The sequence below is a fragment of the Mandrillus leucophaeus genome, unplaced genomic scaffold (genome assembly GCF_000951045.1).
Source record: "Mandrillus leucophaeus isolate KB7577 unplaced genomic scaffold, Mleu.le_1.0 Scaffold186, whole genome shotgun sequence".
In the NCBI taxonomy this organism is placed as follows: domain Eukaryota; kingdom Metazoa; phylum Chordata; class Mammalia; order Primates; family Cercopithecidae; genus Mandrillus; species Mandrillus leucophaeus.
The window spans coordinates 4,723,961-4,734,860 of NW_012101876.1; the positions used below are offsets into that span (position 1 = coordinate 4,723,961).

The 10,900-nt window shown below is 36.0% G+C and overlaps 1 protein-coding gene across 1 annotated transcript in view; it reads right to left on the reverse strand.

Annotated features, from left to right (window-relative positions):
- The window catches only part of PIK3R4 (phosphoinositide-3-kinase, regulatory subunit 4), a 72,330-nt gene that overhangs the window by 26,612 nt on the left and 34,818 nt on the right, over window positions 1-10,900 (reverse strand). Inside the window, exons 10-12 of the mRNA XM_011977966.1 lie at window positions 4,775-4,976; window positions 3,434-3,621; window positions 2,059-2,269 (exon numbers count right to left, since the gene is read on the reverse strand). Of these exons, the coding sequence (XP_011833356.1) occupies window positions 2,059-2,269; window positions 3,434-3,621; window positions 4,775-4,976 (601 nt within the window). The remainder of the gene's footprint in view (window positions 1-2,058; window positions 2,270-3,433; window positions 3,622-4,774; window positions 4,977-10,900) is intronic.

The following is a 10,900-nucleotide window of genomic DNA, read 5'->3' on the forward strand; positions in this document are numbered from 1 at the left end:
ATTAGTATAAATGGTATTATAAATCACAGCCTCAGAATATTCATGGACTTTCCAGTACTTTGACATCTATAACCTATGTTTTCTTATGTATATTCTTTTTTTTGAGTATGATTAATTTCCTCTAATAAATTATACATCCCCTGGGACCAAAAACCATATCTTATCCATTCATGGTTCATTCACAGCACCTAATGTAAGTACCTGCACATAACTGTCTTCAATGTTTGATAGCTTCTTTTGTATTAAGTATAACAGTTCATTATATTTAATACTGTAAGATTTTAAAATAAAACAGAAAGCTATGCTAAAGAGCATACTGTACTGGGAATCACCACTGTGGCAACCTGAGTGATAATGTCATTTTAGAAATGATTTCTTTTCACTAAGAAACAAAAATGAAACTGATACCACTGCCAAACCGAGCTTACTCTAAAACGAAAAACAAAACGTTTCCCCTTAGATCTCTGGCTCACATATGTGGGAACAGTAGCTAAATGTGATTTTTAAGAATATGCTGGATTTGAAAGTGATCAAAAACACTTTGTCATGAAATTTAACAATCTACCAGGCTAGGCTGCACATTCCCTCTGGAGAAAATCAATTTCACAGCTACTCAAGTGCAGAAAGAAAAAAATCAAGAGTCCAACAGTCACTGCACATTTCTTGAACTACAAAATTTGACATCTTTTCTGTGATTTATTAAATAAAATGTATTACTCTACTAAGTATAATATGCCACTTACAAAGACAGATTCTACATAAAATACAGCAGTCTGTGCTCAACTTTTCAGTTTTTAAAGTAGCGCTGGTATATAATATTGATTCATATCACAAAGTTTCAACATTAAAAAATTCCAAAATATTTATTTTGATAAGAAAATTTATGCAACTAACGATGCTACTTGCCACTTAACAGTGTCTTCTAAATCTTTAAATCATTGACCTTTACCAGCATTTTCCCCAAGTCCACATCAGTAGCCCATGGGAATTCACATGATTTGTAAATATCTATATATAAGCACACTATGCATCTTCTCAATTTCAATTTTTATCATTAAAATGTAGAGACAGAAACTCAAAAAATATTTTTAAACCTACAAATCTAGTGTCAAAGACTAGCTCTGCTACATTACACTAGGCAAGTCTGCTAAAATAGCTGAGTCAGATTTTCATTTGAAGTATCTCTAAATTACTTTTAAGTCTTAACAATACAGAACTGCTTCCTCATAATTTTAATGTTGATCATCGTTAAGGCGTAGGGTTAAAGGTGATGTTGTTTTCTTTTTTAATTATTTATTTATTTACTTTATTATTATTATTATTATTATTATTATTATTATTTTGAGACGGAGTCTTGCTCTGTTGCCCAGGCTGGAATGCAGTGGCATAATCTCAGTTCACTGCAACCTCTACCTCCCAGGTTCAAGCAATTCTCCTGCCTTAGCCTCCTGAGTAGCTGGGATCACAGGCGTGTGCCACCACACCTGGCTAATTTTTGTATTTTTAGTAGAGATAGGGTGACACCATGTTAACCAGGCTGGTCTCGAACTCCTGACCTCAAGTGATCCGTCCACCTCAGCCTCCCAAAGTGCTGGGATTACAGGCGTAAGCCACCACACCCAGCCTATTTTCTTTTCAAAAGTACTCATCATTTTCTAAATTTTCTAACTTTTTCTTAATATTAATCAAAGTATGTTAAATCTTCCAGAAATTAAAAGCAGGAATTTGGTCAAAGAAGCCAGACATTCAAATGAGAAAGTGGCAAGACATTAAACAGGTAAAACCTAGTACTATAAGTGGGGAAAATGAAGCACAGATAGGCTAAATTATTATGTGATTGGCCTAAATATGACTTTGCCAGCTGCCCCCACAACTAAAAAGCTCCAAATCAACAAATAATGACACAATTTCTTACTCACTGCTTCTTCCTCTGGGTTTCCCAAATAACATTTCTGTTCTTACCTCTTTTGTCTGGTAGTTAAGTATTCATTTCCTCTATTAGATTCTAGCCTTAAGCACCCAGACTAGACTATAACTACCTATCAATGGAACTTTTACCAGGTGGTGGTGGTTTACTCTCCCATTCAGCATTTTCCATCATCTGCTTAGCTATTCTCTCAGCATTGCACTGCTCCCGCTTTTGCTGGATGAGTTGCTGAAGTTCAGTTTTACAAGTTGTAATCCGAATCTGATAGGTGGATGGTAAAATTGTACTACTTAAAACCGGTATTACTGGTTTTTTATTTTGGACAGTTGTCACTTCTGGAACCTACAAAACAAATAGAATTCTAACTATTTACGTCATAAGCAAAGTATATTTGAAGATAAAAGTGTACCCATGTTTTTATCTATAAATTATAACAGCTTTTTGTCCTCATTAATGTACCAATTTTAAAATTCATTTAAATACATTTTTCAATGAAAACCCAGTTAAAATGAAGTTTAACCACAAATGCTACATTTCCATTTTTTATATAAATCCTACATTTTATATATAAAAAAACAGATTAGCACGAAAATAACATTAAACAAAAATTATCATTAAGTGAACAGAAGAAATGGAATTTCAATTTAATCTGGTTCAATTAATATTTTTTATTTAAGATATGAATGACTAGGAAAGAGCTCCTTAAATTACAAACTTATTTCAAATACAGATGCTCCTCAACTTACAATGGCATTACATCCCAATAAGCTTATCATAAGCTGAAAATATCATTAAGTCGAAAATGCATTTAATACACCCAACTACTGAACATCACAGCTTAGCATAGCCTACCTTAAACATGCTCAGAACCCTCACATTAGCCAACAGTTGGGCAAATTATCTAACACAAAGCCTATTTTATAATAAAGTGCTGACTATCTCAGGTAACTTACTGAAATCTGTACTGAACACAAAAAATGGGATGGCTATATGGGTACCGGAGTACAGTTTCTAATGAATGAATATCACTTTCACACCATACAAACTCAAAAAATCCTAAGTCTAACCATTGTTGTCAGGAATGATCTGTATATCAAAAGCATCATGACATTTATCACACATAGGAAATTTGGGACTTCTTCCCAGAAGTATTTTTGCTACTTTATAGATATAGCTATGTTATACTGGAGGAGGAATAAAAAAGATTTAAAAGGTTCACTGCAGCCTAATTATAACTACAGTTCATAATAGTGTCTTCAACCCACAATTTCAGATCACTTTATTGGCAAGTACCCTAAAATGAGACCTTTTTAGTACTTTCAATAACTAGATTTCCTCCTCACTATAAAATTAAAGATAAACCTGTCTTAGAAAGAAATATGTCCTCCCTAAAAGAAAAGTCACCATATTGATTTTTCTACTACAGTACACAGCCTTTAAACATCCAATATAGCAGAACGGGGTTCAAAGACATTATTAGAAGGACCACTGACTGGGTGACAGTACCTGTGGAGAAGTTGACAAAGGGACACAAATGCCAGCAGAGGACTCGGAACGAGGAGGTTTCCCAGTCTGAATCATCTCCTGATCACTCCCTTTAGGTAGGGCCTGTGGCATGTTTGGCGGGTCCAGTGACCCAAACATGCTTTTCCATTCTTCATTTACGTTTGAGTCTTGTTTTACATGTTTTCTGGCTATGAAAATATATTCGGAATAGTTAGTCTGAAAGTAGCCTTTAAAACCATTATGTGCTTTTATTGCCTTTGGAGGGGACAGGAGAGGGGGCAGGGACAGCACTACACTTCATATCCTATTTGTTCCTTAAGATTTCTAATTTATTCATATTCATATATCAACTCATTAACTCTCATTTCATTTCTAGGGCAGATGGAACAGATGTGCTTCCAATGATTTTAATAATAAGACCTAATTACTTCCTAGTTTCCCAAGGTCAGCTCAATTTCAAGTAACCACGATATCTAAAGTAGCGAATAGTAAGAAAATGGCATCTGTTTTAATTTGCATTTATTAAATTATTTACCTTTTCATATATATGCATTCTATTCTATCAGTTGTTCATATCCTTCAATCTTTCTTTTTTTGGCTTGCTTTCTTATTAATTTGTATGTTTTATATATTATGGATCTAAACCATTAAAACTTAAGTTACAAATACTTTTTCTCGAATTTGGGAATTAGAAGTTTATTTTAAATACAATTCACTAGCTGCCTTCGAAATCTAATGCTAGAATAGAGGAAATTTTAAAGACATATAATTGGCAGTGAATGCATATGCAAAAAGGGTATGCACAGGATCTTAAAAAACTTCATACAATCAATGTCAATGTCACAAGAGCTCACAGTTCCAAATCTCAAGACTGCAAATGGTTAAGTCTTATCTGGTCTCTACTCTTGCATTTCATTGTTAATAGCAAGACCTTTCTTTTGAATTCATTGGGCATTACCTACTAATAACGAACTAGAAAACTTGATACCATTTTACATACACTATTGTTCTTGGGTTGCTGGTTAAAGGGTTAAAAAACAGAATTTCATCTTCAGTCAAACCCTTCCATGGTGACAACGTGATTTTATTGTAAAAGAAGAGCTTTGGAATCAGACCTTGGTTTGTCACACACAGAGTTGTGATTCTGGCAAGTTACTTCCTTAACTGTTAGTATGCTTCCCTAATTTTCTTCCCCAAAATCTCCCTGCTAAGTAATGAAGTCACTGTATTTGAAAGTTATTTATCTGTGAAATGGGGATTTTTATTATTAATTAGCTAAAAAACAGTCTTACAAAATAACTAACAACAACAAGCTACACACACACAAACAAGCATACTAACCCCGTTTGTCATCTGGTTCTTGTTTGGTTTTAACAAGATCAACTTGTCTCCCAGTTATGCCTAAAGCTGCCAAGTCAATTACACCTTTCTGACTACTATCATGAAGATGGCTCTGGTCCACTATATTGGCCTTTGCTTTATTAGATTTCATCATGAAGTCTTTCAGTGCCAGAAGTTTGTCTTCCTCTTCCTCTGTCATTCCCTAAAACCAAATAAAACCATATGTTCTAGTTTATTTTCACAAGTAATAAAAACAGACCTCAGAATGACTAACAACTGAAGGGACAAATCACCCAATTTAAAACTGAAAGAGTCAGAAGGGTGAAACAACCAAGTGCAAGTGAAAAATACAGTTAACAACACAGAATGACATGTCACTACTAAGATCTCCCAGAACATTCTATTAGGGCACTTTGTAATTTGTATCATGATTTATATCTTAACTTTCTTCCTAAAGGACAGTATTCAAACATAACTCATCTTTGGAATTTCCAAAGAACACAACGTGTGATATCTAGTAATATTTAAAATACAACTGTTGAATAAAGATTATCTGAACAAAAACTCTGAATGTATAATATTAAGCAAAAGAAAGTGTACCGACTTCAACTTTGCTCCTGGTTGTGTTGAGAAATGTATATTGAATAAGTATATAAAGGCATTCTATGATATATAAAATATACTATGCAACTAAAGGATTGATTGGAATGCTGCCTGAACTGCAGATCTGAGCAACAAATCCAGCAGCAATCTAGGATAATGGCTGAAGTCAGACTGCCTAGGTTCAAATTCCAGCCCTAATTACTACTTACTATATGTGTGCACTTCTATTAATCTATAAAGATAATTACTAGCACCCATCTTATCAGATTATAGTGAAATTTACATGCTAATCCACCTAAAATACTTAGCGCACTTGAAACGGACAAATACTAAGTAATCAATCTAAATAATTAATTCATTGGCAACTTAAATATTCTGGAAAATGTGGCAGTTCTGCGTGTCTTTCTTTCCAACCATCCACAGAATCCTCTAGTACATTTTTATCAAGCAAAGGAATAAAAAACATTCATTTAATAAAATGTCAGTTCTCCTGAGGCCTCAATCTAGAATCCCACTAGAGTTTACAGTCATATTCACAATTCTCAGCAGACTATGATAAAACCAACCCTAGGAGGGCACAAAGCCAAAAAACATGAAATGAAATTGCATTAAAGTACAATAATAATAGACATATTCTTGACTAAATCCCAGTGTTAACTTGCAACACTTGGTTTATTTTCATGTCTCCTCCTAAAATTCGCTTTAAATAGACAATAGCTACTTTATAGCTAAAGTAAGAGCTCTCTTTTTGTTAGTCTATGTTTTAGTCCACAAAAGGGAGGGCCACAGTAAGGGCTATAAATAGTAATGAAGTACTGATATATGCTACAACATAGGGGGACCTTAAAAACATTAAGATCCGTGAAAGAAGCCAGACACAGAAGGCCACATATTGCATGATTCCATTAATATGAAATGTCCAGATTAAGCAATCCATAGAGACAGAAAGTAGATTAGCGATTGCCAGGGGCTAAGTGAAAGAAAACGACTGCTAATGGATACAGGGTTTCTTTTCAGGGTGATGAAAATGTTCTGGAATTTAACAGTGGTGATGGTTGCACAACTTTGCGAATGTACTAAAAAGCAGTACGCTGTACACTTCAAGAGTGAATTTTATGGTAGTGAATTGTATCTCAATAAAAAAAAATGTTAGCACTGTACCATGAAAAAACAAACAAATTGACAAGAACATTACAAGAAAGGAAACTATAGGACAAGGTTGTTCATAAACTCAAATGAAAAAATATCCACTAAAGTAGGAGCAAACCAAATCCAGTGTACCTAAAAACATTTTATATATTTATATTTTATTTATTTTCTAAAACTACATTTATATACAGATACAATATGACAAAGCTGTGTTTATTTCAAATATCCAGGGAATAAAGTAAGTTTAAAATATGAAAAATCAATCAACATATTTCAACACATTAACAGAATAGAAAAACCATATAATAATCTCAACAGATAAAAGACATTTGATAAAATTTAGCATTCTTCCAATAATCATCTTAGCAAGCCAGAAAGAGGATTTCCTTAATCTGTTCAAAAGATTGTACAAAAAAACTGATAGCAAAAATCACACTGAATCGTACAATGTTGAGTTTTCCCTCTGATATGCAAAACAAGGATGCCTGCTCACACCAAATCTCTTTAACACTATACTAAATATCCTAGTCATTTAAAAAAGGCAAGGAAAACAAAGATACTCAGATTGGAAAAACAATGAATAAAATAGTCACTGTTCATGCATGATACAATTGTGAATGTACAAGTTCAAAAGAAAATGTACAAGCAAATTATTATAATTAATAAGTTTTATGAGGTTGCTGGATAAAAGGAAATATAAAAATTTTTCCATATACCAGCTACAAACAAAATAATGTTTTAATTTGCCAGTTGTAATAGCATTCAAAATAATCAAAAGTGACAAGCTGACTTCTACAGGTTCAATGCAATCTCAATCAATATATCAACAAATTTTTATTGTATAAAGTGACAAGCTGATGAAAAAAAATCACATGGAAAATGTGTAAGAAAATGTTAAGAATCAAGGATAGCCAAGAAACTCTTGAAAAAGAAAAAAAAATGTTAACAACCAAGGATAGCCAAGAAAATGTTGAAAAAGAAAGGGAAAAAAAAAAAGCTGGGAGATGTTTTTTCCCACCAAAGATCAAGCCTAAGTTATGGTAACTAAGAAAGTGCAATATTAGTGTAAGTCCATAAACATGCCCACAGACTTCAGCTTCTGACCATGATGACATCACAGGGACCAGACTAGTTTTACCCTTCCACTTTAAACAACTTCAAACCATACAAAACACACACACACACACACACACACACACACACACACACACTTCAGGCATGGGAAAACAGGCAGACAGGGCTACAATGCCTAAAATATTTAAAAATGAGTCCTATGACTGTCCCAGCAATACTGTCTAGAGTTGCCAGGCTATGGCAGAAGGAACATAGAATAAAACAGAGCTGATTTCAAGGACACATCAGAGTTCAAGAAAGCTACAAAAGCTAACTCTGTGGGGCAGAGAAATGAAGAAGAGGGATCTGCACAGAATGAGAGCTTCAGAGGGCTACAGAAGGGTCTCCTGAAGTCTTTGGCTGAATATTAAACTATGTATGCATAAGGAAACTACCTGAGGCCATAGAAAGAACAACACAAGGCTGGGAACAGTGAAAGACCTCTTACTATACACAAAGCATCATGTTCTGAAAAGTCCTTAGCAGTGGGACTAAACTGACCAACTAAGGGTTGGTCTGGACCTATCCTAAGCCTATCTTAACAAAGCTTAAAAGCAAAGCTTAAAAGGATGAAACTGATTCCAAGTAACTGTGCAGCAGAACAAGTCCAACACTGCAAAGCAATTCAACACCCAACATAAAATTCACAATCGACAGAGAGAGAAACTGCATGGCTGGAGGGCAGGGATTAGATAAAAACTTAACATTGCATTACGTATCTTCTTATAGCTTTTGAATTTTAAAGCTGTATTTATACTAATCTGTCAAAAAGTACAAAAATAAAAATCATTAAAAATGGAACTCATTTTTTAAAGGAGTGAAATCATTTTGTATTATTTATTAGAACCTGATTAAATGGACACAAATAAAACAGGAAGCTCTTGTAGATGGATCTAATGAAAACAGTCCTTCCAAGAGTCGTCTCTTAATGTAAGTTCTACTGAAAATCTGGAGTACAGATTCCAACTCCCATATGGATAATGTTCCAAAAGTGTATGTTAAGTCTATTAGCTGGAACTACTAACATATTTTCCCATAGAAACAATGCTAGGCTTGTCTAGAAAGGCTTACTTTACCCATGATGTGTCTCAAGTACAGTCCCGTATAGAAGAGCACTGAAGAACTGTAAGCTAAAAAAAAATTATGTAGGAGTGTTCATATTGCTCGCTTGCAAAAACTAAAAATATGGCCCTTCGCTCTGTAGCCCTGATATTAGAAACAAGGACTCGCCGGGCGCGGGGGCTCACGCCTGTAATCCCAGCACTTTGGGAGGCCAAGGCAGGCAGATTACCTGAGGTTGGGAGTTCACAACCAGCCTGACCAACATGGAAAAACCCCATCTCTACTAAAAATACAAAAGTAGCCAGGCCTGGCGGCACATGCCTGTAATCCCAGCTACTCGGGAGGCTCAGATAGGAAAATCGCTTGAACCCGAGAGGTGGAGGTTGTGGTGAGCCGAGATCGTGTCATTGCACTCTAGCCTGGGCAACAACAAACTCCATCTCAATAAAAAAAGAAAGAAAGAAAGAAAGAAACAAGGACTCAATTCCTATCTCCAAAGCCTCCCCTGGATCTAAGTCTCTGCTAATAATCCTAAGAAACTCAGGTAGCACAGGGACCAAAAAGAAGTGAAGGTAGAGAAAAGGCTTGTAAGGGGCTGGAGGAGATAAACTGCACATGGGCTTCTTCCTAAGTCTGTATAAAACCCAAGCAAGCTTCTGAGTCTTAGCTCTATGTCCTCTATTTTACTTTAGAGGCAACACAGCATAGTGTAGGAGTGTAGGCTTTGGAATCAGGTAGGTTTAGATTCAAATGCCAACTCTGAAACTTACTGCACTATCTGAACATAAGCAAGTTAACTACCTTCCTTGTGTCTCCATTCCCTTATCTATAAAACAGGAATAACATCTGTTGCTCAAATTTGTTTTAAGAATAGTCAAAAATATGGAAATCACAAACTACAGTGGTAAAGTCGTTGTTGGCTTTCAAAAAACCGGAAGCTGGTGTTGTCCTGCTGTTATTTCTGGTAAGAACTTCAGAGATTCTGGCCTGCTCTCCCTTCTACTAGCAGTGCTTATCTCTTGAACAGAGGATTGTCCCCTAACCTTTAGGACACTAAAGCCACTGGCACCAGAGATAACATAAAATGGGGGATTGTTTGTTCCTCTTTTTCCACTCAGACAAACGAGGGGATCACTGACAGACCAATGAAGATACCATGCACTGACATTTCAGAGGAATATGGGTCAGTGAGCTTTAGTGACTTGTTATCATGGCACCCAGTAACGCGGGCTGGCATTGAGGGAGTAGCAGTGGTAGAAGCAGTTAGAAGAACCGTAGGAAGCAGGAAGTAGAACGGCTATGGAAACTGTTACTTCTCACTCCCTCCTTTTACCAGTGTCAAAACCGACACCTTAGCAAGGTAAAAAGAAGAGATAAGGGGCTAGGGTGGCCCCATGAGGTAAACTAATGACTGATAAGGAAAAGAAAATGTCAGGATGAAGGTTTGTTTTGTTGTTTCTTGAGACGGAGTTTTGCTCTGTCACCCAGGCAGGAGTGCAATGGCACGATCTTGGCTCATTGCAACCTCTGCCTCCCAAGTTCAAGCAATTTCCCTGCCTCAGCCTCCCAAGTAGCTGGGGCCACAGGTGCACACCACCACGCCCAGCCAATTTTGGGGATTTTTAGTAGAGACAGCATTTTACCATGTCAACCAGGCTGGTCTCAAACTTCCACCCTCGTGATCTGCCCACCTCAGCCTCCCAAAGTGCTGAGATTACAGGTGTGAGCCACCACACCAGGCCCAGAATGAAGGTTTTTAAATTAATATATAGGATAGGTAGGGGAGACAGAAATAGAGTCACAATGGCCAAGCCTGAAGAAACATTTAGATTGAGATGGTTTTTACTGCACATTGAAATCTCTTTGATAAGGATTACTTACTCAGGAGAAACATCAGAAAAATGTGATTCACATTAAAAAATCAGGAAACAACAGGTGCTGGAGAGGATGTGGAGAAATAGGAACACTTTTACACTGTTGGTGGGACTGTAAACTAGTTCAACCATTGTGGAAAACTGTAGCGATTCCTCAAGGATCTAGAACCAGAAATACCATTTGACCCAGCCGTCCCATTACTGGGGAAATACCCAAAGGATTATAAGTCATGCTGCTATAAAGACACATGCACACGTATGTTTATTGCAGCACTATTCACAACAGCAAAGACTTGGAATCAACCCAAATGTCCATCAGTGACAG